Source organism: Sylvia atricapilla, chromosome 19 (genome assembly GCF_009819655.1).
Source record: "Sylvia atricapilla isolate bSylAtr1 chromosome 19, bSylAtr1.pri, whole genome shotgun sequence".
Lineage (NCBI taxonomy): Eukaryota > Metazoa > Chordata > Aves > Passeriformes > Sylviidae > Sylvia > Sylvia atricapilla.
Genome location: NC_089158.1, coordinates 2,929,474 through 2,948,351, shown reverse-complemented (window position 1 = coordinate 2,948,351; position 18,878 = coordinate 2,929,474). Strand labels below are relative to the sequence as shown.

General features: G+C 62.5%; 1 protein-coding gene across 1 annotated transcript in view; it reads right to left on the bottom strand.

Annotated features, from left to right (window-relative positions):
• NIBAN2 (niban apoptosis regulator 2) overlaps positions 1 to 15,732 on the bottom strand; it is a 33,825-nt gene extending 18,093 nt beyond the window's left edge. The window contains exons 1-2 of the mRNA XM_066332484.1: positions 15,624 to 15,732; positions 2,283 to 2,413 (exon numbers count right to left, since the gene is read on the bottom strand). Of these exons, the coding sequence (XP_066188581.1) occupies positions 2,283 to 2,413; positions 15,624 to 15,678 (186 nt within the window). The 5' untranslated portion in view covers positions 15,679 to 15,732. The remainder of the gene's footprint in view (positions 1 to 2,282; positions 2,414 to 15,623) is intronic.
• Between the last annotated feature and the right edge of the window lie 3,146 nt (positions 15,733 to 18,878).

Below are 18,878 nucleotides of genomic sequence, written 5' to 3'. Positions count from 1 at the left end.
GTGCGGCAGCCGCCTCTGTGCTGAGGCCACCCACTCTCCACCACGGTGGCCACCAGGAGGGACCAGCCAGGGCTTGGATCCCACCCCGCCCCAGAAGCAGGACCCTTCTGGAGGAGCATTTCCCACTCTTCTCCCTGCTCTGCCCTTCTCCTGGCTCACAGGAACCTCTCTGCCTTCCCCAAGCTCCGACCACACACCTCCTTGGGCTGGGGGAGGTCTGACGGCAGCTTGGCTGCTCCTCACTGCTCCTCACTGCTTCCCAAGGCCTTTGGAAGAGGGAGAAGAAAGCCCAAAGCAAGCCCTGCAGGGCTGGGGGCCAGCAGGAGGAATGAGAAGTCCAACCCCAAGGCCACCAGCAGGGATGGGGACAGAAGGGAGGTGCCAGCTGTGGTGAGTCCCCACCAGTGACTCGTCCAAGGGGAGTGAGCCCTCCTAAACTGGCTCCAGAACCTCTGTCCAGGGCAGACAGCTCCAGAGCAGCTGCTGATGGAGTAAAATCCAGACTGAGCCCTGAAATGGCTCTGGGGACCCTGGAGAGCCACCCCAGCACAGCTCTGCCCTCCTCACACACCATCCCCACCCCAAGGAGGCACCCGGGGGGTCTCCTCCCAGCTCCAGCAAATATTTGGGACAGGCAGGTGTGTGCCAAACTGTGGGGCTGGGCAGGGAGGGGCCGGGGAGCCCCTGGGCTGCCCCAATCCCTGTCACAGGGCCGGGGGACAGAGGAGGTCAGGGATGATTTTTCAGGAGCTCTGGATTGTTGGAGACAGATGTGTTCATTCCATACTCTCATTGCTGTTGTATCTTACTGGCGTTTCAGGTGTCTGAATCATCCTTCACACCCCAACCCTGCTGTCCCCCTCTGCCCAGGAGGGACACCAGTGTCACCCGTGGTGTCACTGCTCTGAGCACCACAGAGCTCCCAAAAAAATGAGATTAAACATTGAACATTTAAAAATCCCAAGTGCCACATCCCAGCTGAGGCCGGGCAGGATGACATCCTCCATCCTTGTGCCACCCACAACTTTTGGGGACATGTTTGGGGGACACAAAGTGCAGCTGAAGATGCTCATCCCTCATCCTTGTGGTGTCTGGAGTATTGGGACATCCCAGTGGCACTGCTGGGTCCCTGGGAGGGGCTGGACAGGAACAGGACATGTCCCAGTGGCACTGCCAGGCCCCTGGGAGGAGATGGACAGCACAGGACATGTCCCAGGGCACTGCCAGGACACTGGGAGGGGCTGGGCAAGGACAGGACACTGAGCAGGAGCAATTCCTATTTATCCACGGGGTTTTTCCAAGGATTGCAGTGTCCCTGACCTCCTGACCTCGCTGATGTCCCTCAGACATTCCTGGGCTGCTTGTTGGAGCTTTTGGATGAAGCAACCAGCCCGGGGATGGAGGCACCTCCCGGGGGGGCTGAAGGCATCCCAGGAACCCAAGGGTGCTGAGGACACCGGGCTCCTCCCCAGAAACCTCCACTCCTTTGTTTTCCCTAACACACCCAGTGCCCGGGCAGGTCCCCAGGGGATGGGGCAGTCCTGGTGCCTGGGCACGGTGTCATCTTCATGGGTGGGTCAGGGACACGACCCTGTGAGTGCCCAGGGCTGGAGGCTGAGCTCAGGGAGGCATTTCCCAAATTCCTGAGCAGAGCCACCCCTTTAATCCCCGGACAAAAGCAGGAGCCTGTGGCCATGTGCAATCACATCTCCTCCTGCTTTCAAGGACAGCAGCTCCACCAACCTGGCTGGGCAGGACCCTGAGAAAACCATCCCAGGGAGGTCCCCAGGCCACGTCAGCTTGTGAGCAGCCCCACCTGAGGTGCAGCTGCCCTTGGAGGAGGGAGGATGGGGAAGGCAGGATCCCCACAGAAGCCACAAATCCCATCCCTTTAGCCAGGCAGGAGACACGTGGCTGCTGCAGATCAGACTTGGAGTCACCTCTGGGGTCAGGGACGTCTTCCAGGGGTTTCCTGTTCCTCCCCGGGGATTTGCCCAGGTGGGAGCATCACTCACACCCAGGAGCAGGAGGACACAGTCTGCTCAGGGCTCTCTGGGCACTGAGGGCTCCCTGGGCTCCTGGCATGGAGCACAGACACCCAAAGCCAGCCTTACCCTGCCGGGTGGGAATAAACCCACCCCAGGGCGCCCCAGAGCGCACAGCGCCCCAGGCACGGGCTGGAGCAGGAGCACAGGGCCACATTCCACCCAGCAGGCCGGGCCAGGGCCAGGGGACGTGCCCGGGCTCTGGGAAGGACAGGGATGTGGGGATGGAGCCCTTACCTTGCGGTGCAGCAGCTGGGGCTGCGGGCCCCCGGCGCCCTCGATCTCATAGCGGACGCTGTTGAAGAGAGCTACTCCAAACTGCTCCTTGTAGCAGCGGCAGAACTCGCCCAGCACCTTCCCCGTCTTCTCTGCAACGGGACAGCAGAGCCACGTCAGGCACGGGCTGGGGTCTGAAACCCTCAGAACCCACCGGACCCCTCCCCTATCAGCCTCCTGCCTGCTGGAACAGCCTTTGGTGCAGGGACCACGACAGAACCCACCGCCTTCAGCCCTCCCCATCCAGCCCAGGGCCTAATTCAGGGTCAGGATGATCTATTTTCTTTTTTTTTTTTTTTTTTGGCCTTTCACATTAATTTCATGGATTCTTCTCCCCGGCAGGAAATTCCTGACATTGAGCTGATTCCGGCGGTGCCGAGGCTTCCTGTGCCTTGAGCAGCTCCTGGCCCTGCTCTGGCCACCTCAGCTGGCTGACACTGGGGACAACTGCCCCATGCCCCAGCCCAAACATCACCGACACCCCCCTGACGCCCTTGTGCCCCACAAAGGGCCATCCCACAAAGGGGCTCCCAGCCCTGCAGCTCCTCATGCAGCAGGGTTGGGGTGACCTGGATCCCCTAAACTCATCCATGTGAGGCAGGGACCCCCACCAGGACCCCAAACTCCAGTCTGGGATGAGTCCAAGGTGTTGGGAGAGCCTGAGCTGCCAGGTATCCCCCAGACTGGAGCAGATCCCCTCCATCCCACAGGCAGCCCCTTCCCCAGCAGCCCCTTGATGCAGGGTGTGGGGGCACTTTGCAAACCCACCCCCAGCAGCTTTTCCAGCCCCAGAGTGGCCAGAGGAGCCCCTTGGACACCCTGACCCACCCAGCACCCTCCCCACCCCTGCTCCAGACCCCACATGGGACTCCCACACCAAAACCCCGTCCTGAAGCATCCCAAGGCTGGAGAAACAACTCCCCTCCCCGAGCTGCTTTTGGCACACAGGGCCTCGACTTTGAACTCCCCAGTCAACTTTGCCCCAGAGCCTGTGAAAAATGAAGAATTTGAGTCTCCTCCAACAATTTCTGACAGCTCAGGCTTCACCAGAGCGCCAGCAGTGGGCGCGGGGAGGACGGCTCCTGGCTCTGCATCCCAGTGCTGGAGCCAGCGTGATGCTGGGGGCATGAACCCAGACAAAACAGCCCCCACACCGGCTTGGCACAGCCTGGCAGCAGCCAGAATCTCCAGCAGGAGCCGAAATCTCCAGCAGGAGCCAAAATCTACAGCAGGAGCAAAAATCTGCAGCAGGAGCCAAAATCTGCAGCAGGAGCCGGCCCGGAGCTGTGCTGGCAGCCAAGGCAGCACAAGGAGCAGCTTTGCTGCAGGGTGCTGCAAATCCCCACGGGATGAGCAGCTCCAGAGGAAAACGCTGCCCGAGGAGGGATAAACCCAACCCTGAGGAGATGCCAGCACTGTTGGCCACGGGAGCAGACCACAGCCCAGCACCACGCCGTGCAAATCCCCCAGATTTTCACAAATTCACAGCAGAGGATGAGACGCCCCAGCTCATCCCAGCACCGCAATTCCTCAGGCTGCATTTTGGCCTGCTCTCCTGGTGGCCACGCAGCACCTCTGGTGCAATTCCCGTCTCCCAGGCTGTGTGATTTTGGCCAGGGCTCTGGGCAGCCAGGCAGACAGCTGAGATTTAAAAGGGCGTTTTGAGGTTTCATTTCCTTTCAGTCCATGGGAAAAAAAGGAGCCCCCAGTCCCCGGGCAGGCGAGACAGCTTAGTCACTCATTCTTCCCTGATTAACAGCAGGGCCAATTAGGAGGGTTTAAGTAAATGGAAAAGCAAAAGTCAATTATTTGCAGAGGTTGGAAGAAGACTTGCAGTCAAACACCCGAGGTGACTAAATGTCCCCAGGCTCAGCAGGACTCTCCGGGCTAAAAGGGGGGATGCTGGGGGCCACTGCTGCTCCCTGCCTGGTAGCCCTGCTGGCAAGCCCAGGGCAGCAAGAGGGCCGTGGACCTCTGGGGATCAGGAGGGGACACAGGAGTGGTGTGTTAGTGCGGGGCTGTGCCTCAGCTGAGGGTGGGACGCCCACGGTGCTGATGTCACAGGGTGTCCTGACCCCTCACATCTGGAACAGCCTTGCAGGGCTGATGTGTCACACTCAGGAACTGCCTCAGCCGCCCACTGGCTCCTTCATCAGGCTGAGAAAAGCCTCCCCGAAGTGCTGGGGGGCTGTGGAGAGCATTCCCTGCCGGCACTACGGGGCACTGAGGGCTGCAGAGAGTACTCTGTGCTCCAGCTCCACCAGCAAAGCCACCCAGAGTGCCCGTCCCTCCATCAGCTGCTGTGGCTGCACATCCAGCCAAGAGCTGGAGGGCTCTGGGGACAGGGGACACAGACCCCTAGATTGTCACAGCCTCCTAGACTGTCACAGCCCCCTAGATTGTCACAGTCCCCTAGATTTCACAGTCGCTAGATTGTCACAGTCCCCAGATTGTCACCTGTCCTCTGACCCCTCAGCTGAGCCCCTGTGTCATGGCAAAGGAGGAAAGGGACTCGCACAGCCAACAGCAGCCTGGGTGTGTGCTCAGACACCCACAAAGCGCTCTGGCAAACAGGAGCACCCCGGGGAGCTCCCAGGGCTGGGTGTCCCCAGCACAGCCCTTTCCCAATCCCCGTGTTTGCTCCGGGCCCGCTCTGCGCAGCACCCACACCCTGCCCCTGCCACCACCCCGTCCCTGGCACACCCAGAGGGTGGCAGGGCTGGCACAGGCCCTGGCACGTCCCGCTGGCTCCTGGCTCAGCAGGATGGGTCCCTGTGCCAGCACCTCTGGTCACAGAGCTCCTCTGTCCCCAGCCTCCAGCTCCCTCCTGCCTCTCCATGACTCAGGCACACGCGGTGGCCCCGGCAGGACGGGGATAAAGGGGCTGCACAGCCCAGAGGGCACAGACAGGGCTCTGGCCACCCAAACCCTGAGCCAGGCTGCGTGTGGGGCTGGGAGGGATGCTGGCAGCGAGGACAGGGTTCAGCCAGGCCACAGCAGCTCCCTGCCAGCTCCCCAGAGCCCTGCTGGCACTCACCCAGCCAGCCTGTGCTGTGGGCACAGCAGGGCAGGTGGCCCTGCAAGGACACGGGGACAGAGCACAGGTTTGTCCTTGTCCCGGGTGACGCCCCAGGACCGCAGAGCCCGAGGCTCCTGTGGCTGAAACCAGCCGGGAGAGGAGGCTCCTCCTGCCCATCCCGACCTGCCGTGCCACCACAGCTGTCACCTCAGGGTGACAGGCAGGGCCACGGCCGGGGCACAGCCCTGCAGCCGTCCGTGCCCCAAGGGCAGGGGCAGCCAGGGAGGCTCAGAGGTCACGGCCCGGCCAGCACAGCCCTGGCTGGCTCTTGGTCCCTCTGAGCCAGGGCAGGAGGTGGAGTTTGCCTTCAGGATTCCAAAGGCAACCTGTCCAAGCTGGTCCAGCAGCCTGGGCTGGCTGTGTCCTGCCCTTGGAAGCATCTCCAGCACCGGAATCAGCCTCACACACGGATTCACAGATTGGTCTGGGCTGGGATGGACCTTGATGAACATCATCTCCTTCCACCCCCTGCCATGGCAGGGACACCTCCCACTGTCCCAGGTCACTCCAGCCCCAGTGTCCAGCCTGGCCTTGGGCACTGCCAGGGATCCAGGGGCAGCCACAGCTGCTCTGGGCACCCTGTGCCAGCCCTGCCCACCCTGCCAGGGAACAATTCCTGCCCAATCTCCCACCCAGCCCTGCCCTCTGGCACTGGGAGCCATTCCCTGTGTCCTGTCCCTCCAGCCCTTGTCCCCAGTCCCTCTGCAGCTCTCCTGGAGCCCCTTCAGGCCCTGGCAGGGCTCGGAGCTCTCCATGGAGCTTCTCCTCTCCAGGTGAGCACCCCCAGCTCTCCCAGCCTGGCTCCAGAGCAGAGGGGCTCCTGCTCTGAGAGCATCTCTGGGCTCTCTCCAACACAGACACATCCCAAGGCTCTGCTCCAGACCTCCCATAAGACCAGAGGCAGCCTCAGCTCTGACAGGTCGGGGAAAAAACCCTCCAGGAGCTGCAGGTCTGATGCAGAGCCCTGATCACCTTGTCCTTGCCCTTCCCTGCAGCTCCTGCATTTGCTGCCTGCAGGTTGTTTCAGCACAGTGGGAAGAGCAGAGCTCCAGAAACCCATCCCACAGCCCCAGGCTCATGGAGGGCCCTTCCAGCCCCAGAGTGTGTCCGGAGCTCGTTTTCCTCCTTGCCCTTGAGATCATGTGCAAACGGGAGTGCTGCCGTAAATAGCCCAGGCTGTGGGCAGCCCAGTCAGCAGATCCAGCCGCAGGGAGGTCAGTCCTGCACAGGTTTGCTCCAAAAGTTCCTTGTCCTTCCTCCTCCTCCTCGTTCTCGCTCAGTTCAACACACCCAGCACCTACGGGGGTGTCGGGGGTTGTGCGTGTCCCTGGTGGGAGAGACCCTGATGGGGACAGGGACATGGCTCAGCCCAGGTGTGTCCCCAGGGCTTGGCCACCGGGCAGCTGCTCCCAAAGGCTGAGGGGCTGCAGCAGCACAGGCACAGCCATCAATGGGAATCAGGGAATGGTTTGGGTTGGAAGAACCTTACAGCTTATCCAGTGCCACCCCAGCCACACCTCCCACTGTCCCAGGCTGCTCCAGCCCCAATGTCCAGCCTGGCCTTGGGCACCTCCAGGGATCCAGGGGCAGCCACAGCTGCTCTGGGCAGTGCCAGAGCCTGCCCACCCTCACAGGAGGGAATTCTTTCCCTATATCTCACCTAATTTCCCTTTTTTCAGTTTGAAGCCATTGCCCCTTGTCCTGTCACTACAATTCCTGACAAAAGTCCCTCTCTGGCTTCCCTGTGGCCCCTTCAGTGTCTGTGAGGTCTCCACAGGCCCTGCTCTTCTCCAGCGTGCACACCCACCCACGTGTGCTCACACACCCCCTCGGAGGGGCTGGAGGCCAGCAGCTGGCAAATCCCAGTGGGAACGCCCCTTTGCATCCTCCTCCAAGCCCACATCCCGTCTGGCACCCACAGCCCTCACGTGTCCACTGCCCTGCACATCTGTCCGGGGGCTGTGGAACCTCTGGAATCCCAGCCCTCGGCAGAAGGCCCCTGGGATGATGCAGAATCATGGAATCATGGAAAAATGGACTGGTTTGGGTTGGAAGGGACCCCAAAGCTCATCCCATTCCACCCCCTGCCACAGGCAGGGACACCTTCCACAATCCCAGCAGTGGGAGGACAGCAGGGGCTGGAGCAGGGTGCCCAAACCCCTGTGGATGCCACAGGGATGCCTCACCCAATACAGGGAATTTTCCTCTTGGTCCAGAAAGAATTCAGAAAATCCTAAAGGCCAGACCAGCTCATTGAAGCAGAAGCCCCGGGCTGGGGGGGCCAGGGCTGGCCTGGCTCCTGTCCCAGCCCTGTCCCAGCCCTGTCCCAGCCCTGTCCCAGCCAGGCTCAGGCCAGCTCACCCCGGCCCCACACCGTGTCCCGTGTCCCCCTGGCAGCTCAGCCGGGGGGTGGGACAGGGATGTGCTTGCAGGAGCACACGCAGAGGGGACACATCCTCATGGCTGCGGGTCCCTGCCCTGGTGACAGTCCCTCTGTGCCGTGGGGGTGGTGGCCTGTGACACGGTGGGACAGGTGACCCGTGGGCAGCGAGTGCTGGCCTGGCCAGTTTGCCAAGGCTGCTGGGGGAGGAGTTAATTACTAATTTAGCCCGTAAATGATTAGTGAGCGGGGGCGGGTTGCTGGGGGGAGCACAGGCTCCCAGCAGCCCCAGACCTGGGACAGGGACAACCACCACGGTGGCATTGACAGGGACAAGCCCTGAGCAGACCTGGACACGAGGTCTCATAGCTCATCCCAGGCTCATCCCAGCAGGAATCTGGGAAAGGCTGACAGCAGGAGATGGCTCCAGGCAGGCTGAGCAGTGGCAGCGCAGTGACAGCCAGCACAAGGGACAGTGCCACCGTCCACGGGGCACAGGAACCCTGCAGAGCCAACGAGGGCACCCAAAGGGTTAAGGCCCAGCCGGCAGCTCAGGGTTTCGGGAATTTGACTGTGAGCTCATTTCCACCCAGAAACACCAACTCCTTCACAGGGGCCTGAGTCAGCCCGGCTGAGCATCCAGGAGGTGCCAGCGCTGGGGGAAGTGGGGCACCAGTTCCTCCCCCGGGGCACTGCCACAGAGAAGGGGCTGCAGCAGCTTTGTTCCCGAGAACAGCAAACCCCAGGGGCTGACCCAGCAGCTCTCCGTGTTTCCCCCTCTCCTACAAACCAGGAGAGGCTGGAACGGGGAAAGCAAAGCCGGGAGAGCAAAAACTGTGAGAGTTTCCCCTCTGACCGCATTGAACCCGAATGCAGCGTTCACACAAACCCACCCAAGCCCAGCCCGGGCTGTTCCTGCCCGGGGATTGAGTTTGGGATGGAGACGGAGATTGGGATTGAGTTTGACTGGAACCAGCGGGAGCAGAGGCTGCTCTGACGCCAGGCACTGCTCAGCACCGGGGCTCCAGCGGCACAGGGGCACTGCCAGGCTCCAGCTCCAGACTACATCGGGAATATTTGCAGAATAGAAAATACTGCCCCAAACGAGCTCAGAAAGGCGGCGGGGGTGGGAAGGGAGCACATGGTGCCTCCGCAGGCAGCAGCCCGCTGCCCGCTGACTCAGCCGCGGTGGGAAGGGTGGGCTGCAGGAAGGGATGAGGCAGCGGAGCCTCGCTGGAGAAACCAGCTGGGGCCAGGCCTGAACCGGTTCATCCTCTCTCGCCTGTGCCGGGCTCTGCCCCCGGATGAGTCAGAAGTGCCCGTGGTGCCAGCGCAGGGCTGGGGCACCCGCCGGGGACACGGCTCTCCCGGAGGTGTCCCCATCCCCTGCGGTGTCCCCCCGGCCAGCTGGGACCCCGGGGTGCTGCCCGGGCTCGGTGCCCACCCTGGAGCACACAGCCCATCTCCCAGCACCCCGCCGCTGCCCTCCCAGCCCCATCCCACCCGCCAGGACACCGCCGTGCTCCCTGGCATCCATTGGATGGAAAATGGAGCAGCACATTCCTCAGCAGCTCCTCAGCCTCTGAACAGCTGCAAAACACTGAGAAAACCACTGTCGGGCGAGCTTTGGACACCTTTCTGCTGCTTCCCTGGACCGCGCTGCTGCTGGCCCGCAATCCCCGCCGTGAGCCGGGCTCGGTCCCTGCGCCAGCCCCTTCCCGAGCCCCGGGTCACCTCCAGCCCGGCAGGACAGGCGTCACAGGCCGCCTACGTGCCGCCGGGTGTTTTCCCGTGCCGTGGATGCCGGTGTCCCGCTGCTCCCCGGGAACGGGGCAGTGCCTGCGAGGAATGTGCCTGGGAATAACAAACAGCGGCGGGGCCTTCCTGCGGCTCTCGGGGCTGAGCGGAGACGCCTGTCACATTCAGGGTACACCGCCACACCTGCCCTGAGCCTCCCTGCCCAAAGAGCCTCCGAGGGACGGGGGAGGAGGAGATCTCTGCCCCCCTGCAAGCGCCCTTTCCCCCTGGAGCAGCCTTTGGGACAATGCTCCAAAGCCGTGGGCACAGGTGGCTCAAAGCCACCCCAGCCCAGAGTGCCACCTGACCAGGTTCAGGCCACCAGCAGAGGTGACTGCACTCCAGCACTGTCAGGGTATGTCCCACGGACAGGCAGGTGGCTGTGGGAGGATGGAGCATCCCTGTAGGGAGGCTTGGCTCAAGCAAACACCAACCCCAAACCCTGAGCTAGACCAGCGCCCACTGCCCTCATCCTGGCTGCAACCACATCACCCCACACGTCCCTTGTCCCCCTGGGTGCCACCAGCACGTGGGCAGGGTGGAGAGGAGCTGCCACCCCTGTGGCTGTCCCCACAGCAGGGTGGGACCCGGCACAGCCCTGCCCAGATAAGGCCCGGCTCATCCCCCGGCACCGGCCGGGCAGCATTGCATCCCCGGGGAATGGCGCAATCCCGCCGTGCCCAGCACGGGGCAGCCACATCCTGCACCCCTGGGAGCTGGGGACAGGGAGCTGAGGTCCCCACGGCACAGGGGACACGGCAAACTTGGCCATCTCCCGTGCCCGAGACAGCTGGGGTGGGCGAGCCTTGCTCAGGGATGTCCCAGCAGCTGCTCCCTTGTGTCCCTTGTGTCACCTCATGCCCAGCCCAGGATAAAGAGCTGAACCTGGCACATTGTCCCTGTGCCCTGCTGGTCAGTGCCAGTGGGAAACCCAATCCAGCCCCGGGGCAGGACACCAAACAAAGATTTGTATGTGCAGCTATAAAAAACAACCCAACCAGGAGGGATTTGAAGAAAACAGACCTGAACCTGTCCTGGAGCCTGTCCTGGAGCTCTCTCCCTCCCTGGGGAGGGTCCTGTGTCCAGCTCCTCCCCTCAGGATGCTGAACAACCACAATTCTGGGGTCTGGCCCACCGCAGCTTTGGGTCCTTCATGCAGGAAAACCTCTCAAGGGGCTGAGCAGAGCTGGCAGAAGGAGGAAGGAAGGCAGGACAAGTGTCCTGTGCCCCAGGAGCCACCAGCACAGCGGGAGATAGATGAGATCCTGCCCCAGGCCCTGTGTCACCTCCAGGGCAGCGTCCCATCCATGCTGCTGTGTGGGAATGTCCCATCGGGGACTCCCCTAGGGAAGGGCTCCGAGTTCCCAAGAGGAATCCTCCAGAGAGATCCCTGCCAGGGAAGGGCAGGAGGGGACAGAGAAGGGCAGGAGGGCAGAGCAGAGGGCAGGAAGGCACGGAGAAGGGCACTGTGCTCTACCAGAGCTGTGTCAAATGTCGCTGCTCTTTCCCTTTGAAAAGGGGGAAAAGGTGGAGTTTTATTCCTTCCTCCCCTGCCGGTCCAGGAGACTGGGAGGAAGCGACGAGCGGCTCTGCTCTGCCCCTTCCTCCACTGCTGGCCCTGGCTCTGGGCTCCCCATGGAGCACGGCCAGGCACGGGACAAGGCTCCAAGGCCAGCCAGGGGCTGGGGAGGGGGCACAGCCCCTGCTTGGCACCTCACCAGACGGGCTGCAGCCCCAGCAGGAGGTGACATCCCCCACAAACTGGGTGGTGGGAGCAGAGCCGGGTCCTGCAGGGGCACGGCAGGTCCCGGAGAGCCTGTCCTCTCCCCTGCCTCCACACTGTGCCCCATGGAGTGCCCGTGGATAAACATCCCTGGCTCCCCAGCCCTGCTTCCCGCTGGAAAGCTCCGGGACACAGCCCCAGGAGGGTGGGCTGGAGCTGACCGGGGCTGTGCCAACAGGCACCGAGCCCCTCCGAGCCCTGAGCCAGCCTCTGCAGCGATTTGGGCAGGAGGGGGACAAAGGCTTGGCAAATCCCAGCTCCTGGCTGTGTCCCTGCAAGGCTCTGGGGGTGTCTGATACTGGCACGGAGGTGTCCTGCTCTGGGGCTGCTTTTCCTTGGGCTGCCTCGGGGCGAGCTCGGAGCTCTGCTGCTCCTGTCCCAGCCCCGCTGCTGGCAGGCAGAGCAGGGATCCCCTCCGTGCGTGTCCCGGCTCGCTGCAGCCGAGGCCCCTGGCTAAACCCTGGCCGGGGAGGCAGGGAAAGCCCTCCCCGGGGGAAGGCAGGCTGTGCCCGGGGCTGTGCCCGGCCGGAGGGCTGCCGTGGCCCGCCCAGCTGCGGAGGCCACCAGAGCCGTGTCCCCTGCCCCGACACGCTGGCTGGGAGCCGGCCCCGTGCCCCGACACGACGGCTGCAGGTAAAGCCCCGGCTTGCCAGGACCAGCCCTCGCCGCTGGCAGGGAGCCCTGACATGCCAGGGGAGTTATTTATTTGGCGATGAAAGACACACACTTCGTTGGGAGAAACCACTCCTGGCTGCAGCGCCGAGCGCTCGGAGCCTCCCCGCACGGCTGCCCCCGGGGCAGGGTGAGGGCTGCAGCCTCAAGACCAACCCCAGAGCCCGGCAGCCTCCAGCTCACACGCCGGCTGGAGCTGAGCTGCGGCAAAGGCTGGGAAATGAGTGTCACGCTTAGGGAAGCCACAGAGAACCTCCTCCCGCTGCCAGCAGCCTGAATCCTTGGGGCACGGCACAGCCTGGTGCCTTCTGGCGTTTGCCAAGCACCTCTGGAGCCCTGCATCCCATCCCATCCCATCTTGCTGGGATCAGGGATGTGCAGACACTGATGCCCCACAAGGCTCACTGGAGCAGGGAGCTGCAGGCCAGGCCCCAGGGATGGGGCTCGGTGTCACCTCTGCCACCTCTGCGTGGGCTGGTGCCTGTGGAAGTCCTACCCCGAAATTAGCAGCTGCTTCACTCCGTAATTAACGGGCTGGCGACTCCCCGGAGATGCCAGAGCAAGGTGTGAGCTCCCAGGGACCTTCCCTATGCTGCCACCCACCCCCACATCCCTCTGGAGACATCCACCAGCTCCTGCTGCACCCCTGGGTGCTGGCAGCCCTGGGCTCAGGCCCAGCAGCTCCAGCCAGAGCCAGCCAGCTCCTGGCAGCCATGGATCACACCACACAGCCCTGAGAGCCCCAGCAGCACCTCAGCCCCCAGGAGAAGGGCTCCAAGGGATGCTCCAGGGAAGGAGTGATTCCAGCATGAGGGAAGAGCTTCATCCAGTGCCATGCTGAGAGCACCCATTGCCCCGGGTGTGAGAGGACACTGTGCAAAGCTCCAGGGCACCCAGTGACATCCTGGCCACCCCATCCCTGCCACCCTCCAGTGCCAGGTGATGATGCCCACACTGGGCATCCTTCCACAAGGAGAATGAGCCAGTCCCTGCTCCAGCCCACAAAACAGCTTGGAAGCAACTCCCAAGCCACATCTGGGAGGAAGAGGAGGAGGAGGAGGAGGAGGGCAGCCGAAGGGTGTTGACAAACAAACTGGATGACTCAGGCAGGAAGATGTCCAAAGCAGGGTGGCAGAGGAAGCACCAGTGTGAGAGACCCTGCAGAATGGAATGCAGGAGCAGGAGGCAGCTCCGCCAGCAGCTGTGGATCACCCCTGACAGCCCCAACATCCCCAGTGCTGCCAGGGAGCTGCCTCTGGGACTGCCTGCAGCCCTCCAGCCCCACCAGCGGGAGCAAAGACCCAGGTCCTGGTCCGGAGCCACCCAAGTCACACGCGTGGCTCGTGATTTCTGGGTGACATCGGCATGAGCCTCACACAGCCACCATCAAATGGGCTGGGACAGGGCATGGCACAGCCTGGGCACCGTGGGCATGGCAGGGCTTTTCCCACCTCCCTCCTGCCTTATCCCATTCCCAGGAGAGGCACAGCTCTGGACCAGGCTCCCCCCAGCAGCTCTGCTGCTCTAAGGGGCCGCAACCTGCCAAGCATGAAGAGCTCCTGTCCCTCCAGCGACCAGGGCTCATGGCGGCCTGGGCAGCAAATCCAAAGCCCCCAAATTTGGGAGGACAACTGGGAAAAGCTGCCTGGAGGAAGGCTGGATCCCTCCTGGGGCAGCAGCAGTGGAGAACAGGCCGAGCTAGGCAGGAAAACCCGGAGTTTTCCCCGCCACGTTGCTTTGCATGCCTGACAGCAAGTCGTGCCTTGCCTGCTGGGTTCCAGCCCCTCCCAGCTCCGGGGGCTCCTCAGCCAGCCAGGAGCCCTGGCAGGAGCAGAGAGGTGCTCCAGGAACCCAGTTTGCCCCAGTCTCTCCCAGGGAGGTGTCCCAGTACAGGCGTCCCCCCCTATTTACCCCAGCACAGGACATGTCACAGCCCAGTCTTCATAGTCCTATTCCCCAGGAATCTTTTTTTTTCCTCATGAAATCCTTTTCCCATGAACTTGTTCTCCCATGAAAAGCCCTCTGCAGCCCCCAAGCATGGGTTAAATCCCACCCTGGGTTGACAGCTCAGTCCCCGCCACGGTGTAACCATCCAGCCCGGCCTTGCAAACACCCAATCCCTGACCCAGCCGAGACAGATTCCCGCACAGGAAACCCAGCCAGGCTTCTCCTTGTTATTCTTCAGGATTAGGATCACAGGGGCTGGCACAGGGAGCTATCTGTGCACAGACAACCAGCAAGTCCCAGAGAAACTCGGGATGTGCTTTGGATCCAAACACGCCACAGGCAGCCCCGACCCGGTGCAGCCTCTCCGATCAGCCGGGCTGAGCTTTAACGAATGCAAGATGAAAACCCCAGAGCGAGTTCCAAGCTCTCCTTCAAAGCTCAGAAACCTGCTGGCGTCCTGCTGAGCCGCATACCACGTAAGCATTCCTGCCAGGATGGGGCCTGGCAGGGCGGATGGGCTGCACGGCGAGACACCGCGTCCCTGCGCCAGCCCCACGGCAGCTCCAGCGCGGCTCTGCCGGCGGCAGCTTTTCCCCCAGAGCCCTCGGGGACAAAAGGGCTTCAGAGCCACTCCCGTGGCTTTATGGCCGCGACAGAGGAGCGATACGGCCCGAGTCACCTCCAAACCATCGGCGCTCCCCAGCCCTTGAGCTGCCGGTGGGGACGCACAAGGTCCAGCACGAAGCCACCCTCGGCTGTGACACCGCCCAGGTGCGGCTCCGCTGCTGCGGGGGTGGCTTCTCCCGCTGGAGGACGAGCTTTTGCCAGCCCGGGGAGCTGAAACCAAAGCTGGGGCACGGCAGGGCTCGGAGGTCACGTCGTGCCCGCTCAGAAGCCCCGGGGAGCCCAGCGCCCGCATCACGAGTGACGCAAAGTGGCCTGGAGGGGTGAGCCCACTCAGAGGGGCAGGCGGGTCACCGCAGCCCCCAGGTCGCAGCCCTGAGCCCCCCCGGCACGGCTTCACACGACCCGTGCTGTGTCACCCCGCGTCCCCAGGCAGCTCTGGCCAGACATCCTGCGCCAGGGGCGAGGCGCTGGGACAGACGGGCTCTCAATGGCCACATTGTCACCCCTGGGCGCTGGCGGGGGCACCGCTGTGTCCCGCCTGGAGGCGGCCAGGGCTGCAGCCGCTCCTTCCCTCCGCCCCAGGACCTTCGAGGGGCGGTTTCCTAAGGATCTCCCAGCGCCGTGAAGGGGGATGAGACTCATGTGCCAGGCAGCCCAGCTGTCCCCGTGGTGACAGCGGTGTCCCTGCGCTGGACCCGGCTGCCAGCATCCCCCGGAGCACAACTCCCCTCCCCGCAGCCCGAGGGGTGCCCGAGCCCCGCCGCCGACACAAACAGCCCCGGCACAACCCAACCTTTCACTTGGGAGGCACGCGGCACCTGGGTACCCCCACCCCGAGCTGTGCCCAGGCAAAACCACGGGGAAACGAAAAATCCCAAAGTTTAAAGAGCGAGAGAGAGGCGAAGAGCAGGAGTGGGGCTCCCGGGCAGACTGAGCGCGGGGGGTCCCAAAGGGACTGAGGAGGGATGGGGAGGTCCCGGGGGGATGAGCGGAGCGGGGGGCGCTCCGGGGGCTCACCCGCGATGTGCTGGCGGCGACCCTCGTCCAGGTGCGTGGAGACCACATCTCCCATGGCGAGCGGAGCCGGGCCGGGCCGGGCGGCGGGAGGAGCGGCAGGAGGAGGAGGGAAGAGGGAGAAGGAGGAGGAGAAGGAGGAGGAGGAGGAGGAAGGCAGCGCTCGGGGCGGCCCGGCAGCGCGGCGCCCCACGGGCCCCCCCGGCCACTCCTCCCGCACCGCCCCGCGGCCCGCCCGCCGCCCCCGGCCTCGGGGAGAGGCTGCCGTGACCCCCCGCCGGGTAATTAGCCGCGCTAATTGCCGGGGGAGGATGGGCAGGGTGGAGGAGGGGGCAGTGCCCCGTGTCCCCCCGCAATCCCACCGGGAAAAGCGGCTCCGTGCTGGCCCCGCGCTGCCCCGCCACTGCAGCAGCCGGGCTCCGTCCTACCTGCGCCCGCAGCCTTGACCTTGGTGCCAGAGCGGACAGTGGGCGTGGGAGGCGGCGGGCACAGCCAGGGGACACTGGGAGAGCGGGATGGGAACGCCGGAGTGGATTTCAAACCCGGCTCAGGCACAGGTTTTCGGAGCGGGAGCTGTGCCGGGATGGGGACCGGCATCTCCCGGCCGAGCCGGGGAGCACGAGGGCACACTCGGAGTGGGACATTAAAACCGGGAACGGGCCAGCGATCCTGCGAGGTCTCCTCGGCCTCGACCGGGGAGGAAGCAGCTGGAGCCGGGGAACTGGAGGAAGCGGGGGAAAAGCTCCTCCTTCCTCTTGCTGCCGCTGCCGCTCCTTTCCCGAGCGCAACAGGCGGAAACAGCCCTGGCAGGATCCCGCGGCGCTGCCCGGGCACGATCCGCAGGGAGGAAAGGCCGGGCCCCGTCATTCCCAGAGCCCGGGCAGCGCCAGCAGCTCGGGGTGTGACCGAGGAGGAAGAGGAGGAGGAAGGAGGACGTGGTGGCGTGACCAGAAAGTTCAAGCTGTTCCCAGCTGCGGGGCGGCTCCGGGGAGTCGCTGCCGAGGTGGATGCACGCCTTGGGATCGCTCTGGCTCCCTGGATGCTGCCAGAGCTCTGGGAGCTGGGGCTGGGCTCGGCTCGGCTGCTTGGCTCGGTGTGGGGCAGCCAGCGTGGAAACGGCTCCAGGAGCCTTTTCCTGGCCTGGACTTGTTTACCCGGGAGCAGTGAGAGGGAGGGTTGGAAGTGGCCGGGCTGGGAGCGAGGCATCCTGTTTATCCTCCTGAAATAGCTGCCCTTGGCCGCCGCGGGGCTGGGCAGGGGGCGGCAGGATGAGCACAGCCCTGCCACCACCCCGGGGGACACCGGCGGCTCCTGTCCCCTCGCCGTGCCAGGGGGATGCCACCCTGGAGACAAGGATCCTCCTTTTTGGGCAGGGATGCGGGCGCGCCCGTGCCAAGCTCTGCCCGAGCCGCGTGGCCAAAAAAGCATCAGGACCCAGATGCCACCTGCGTTTGTCCCAGCGCCCTCTCCCCGCAGGAATGCCCGCAGTGCGTCAGCCTTTTCCATCTGTGTTCTCACCCCTCCGACTCATTTCGACGGGAAAATAATTCCAAAGCTGGAATATTTCCTTTTTTTTTTTTTTTCTTTTTTTTTCTTTTTTTCCTGAGATGCCCCATAAGAAGGCTTTACCCTCACCTCGGGGCTTGTTGGCAGTTTGTTGGCCTGGCCAAAATGTTGCTGCTATCAAGAGATTCTCGCGGGAAATTTATCTGCAGCAAAATCTCATTTCCAATAGAAAATCGTTCCGCTGGAGGCTTTCAAACACTTTCCTCAGTGCTGATCCTCGAGGAGTCTGGCTGTGAATTAATTTGCAGTTCTGTCTTAGTGGGGTGATGGTGATTAAGAGGCGATGAAAATGCATCCACCCCCTTCAAACTGAAAATAAATGGGAATATCTATCCATGTAAATAACTTCATTTTTAGAAACCAAGCTTCATCCCCTCCAAAAAAGCAATGCATGGAATATGATTTAGGCAGTGCAAACACAGTGCTGCTAAAGAAACCAAGTAAATGGTTTAAAAGCCTTATTTTTGAAAAATTAATTCACGCAAGCACCGGAGCACTGACTCATCACTGCCTCTTTTACCCACTGGTGTGTTTCTTAAATAAAAAAAATGAAAACCTGAATGAAGAGGTAAAAAAATAGACAGCGTTGATATTGTTGATTTGCAAACAGGAAGGGATGTTTGTGGCACACAGAAATAGCGTGTCAACAGAGCCTGGAGACTGTCACACAGACACACAGGCTGCTTTTGGGCCTCCAAAAACCACCTGAGGACGGGCACCATGTCCTGGCACCGTCACACAGCACCACGTGGTGACACAGGAGGGAGTTTTTGGCACGGGCTCAGCTGCTAAGGCTTGGGACAGGAAATAAAGAAGCTGTCTGAAGGGTTTTATTGTGACTGGAGACTTTTGGAAGCACAGAACTCAGCAGTTGAGCACGTTTTGGTTTATTCCTACATGGTCACACGCAGAGGGGATTGTCCCCAGTGTGTTCCCGGCCAGGGTTTCCTTCATCCCCACCACCCCAGCCTGAGGAGGAGGAGGATGCAGATGGGGATGGGAATGGGGATGAGGATGGGGATGGTTTGTCTTTCTTCTCCAGCACATTTTGGTTTATTCCCACATGGTCACATGCAGAAGGGATTGTCCCCAACGTGCTCCTGGTCAGGGTTTCCTTCATCCCCACCACCGCAGTGGGTGCCTGAGGAGGATGAGGATGCAGATGGGGAATGGGGATGGGAATGAGGAGGAGGACGAGGATGGTTTGTCCTTCCTCTCCAGCTGCAGGTTCTAGGAGCCCAGCCTGGCCCTGCTCAGGCCCCGAGCCCATCCTGCTGAGCACAAGGGGTGCAGACACAGCCCCCCACTGCCCTCCTGCCTCCCCTCCTGCCTCCATCCTTCCCGGGGATGTCTTTGAATCCGTCCCCCTTTGCAGGCTCAGCTCCCAACTCCCTGCTCTGCTTCCCTCTGCAAAGGCTCCAGGTAAAGCCCCTGGATTCAGGAAAACAAACCACCAGCTCCAGCAGCACGAGAGATGCACAAATGGCTTTGTCCCACCCTGTCACACCCTGTCCCACCCTGTCCCACGTGCTGGGAGCCAGCGCAGACGTCCCTCCCATCAGAGACTGCAGCGTTGGAGTTGTACAGAATTGCAGCCTGATAAAGTCTAATCATGCCAGCTAATTACATCTCAGTGAGCAGATGGAAATAATGCTTATCTGCCTAGAGCTGCCGAATTATCTATCCCAGCTT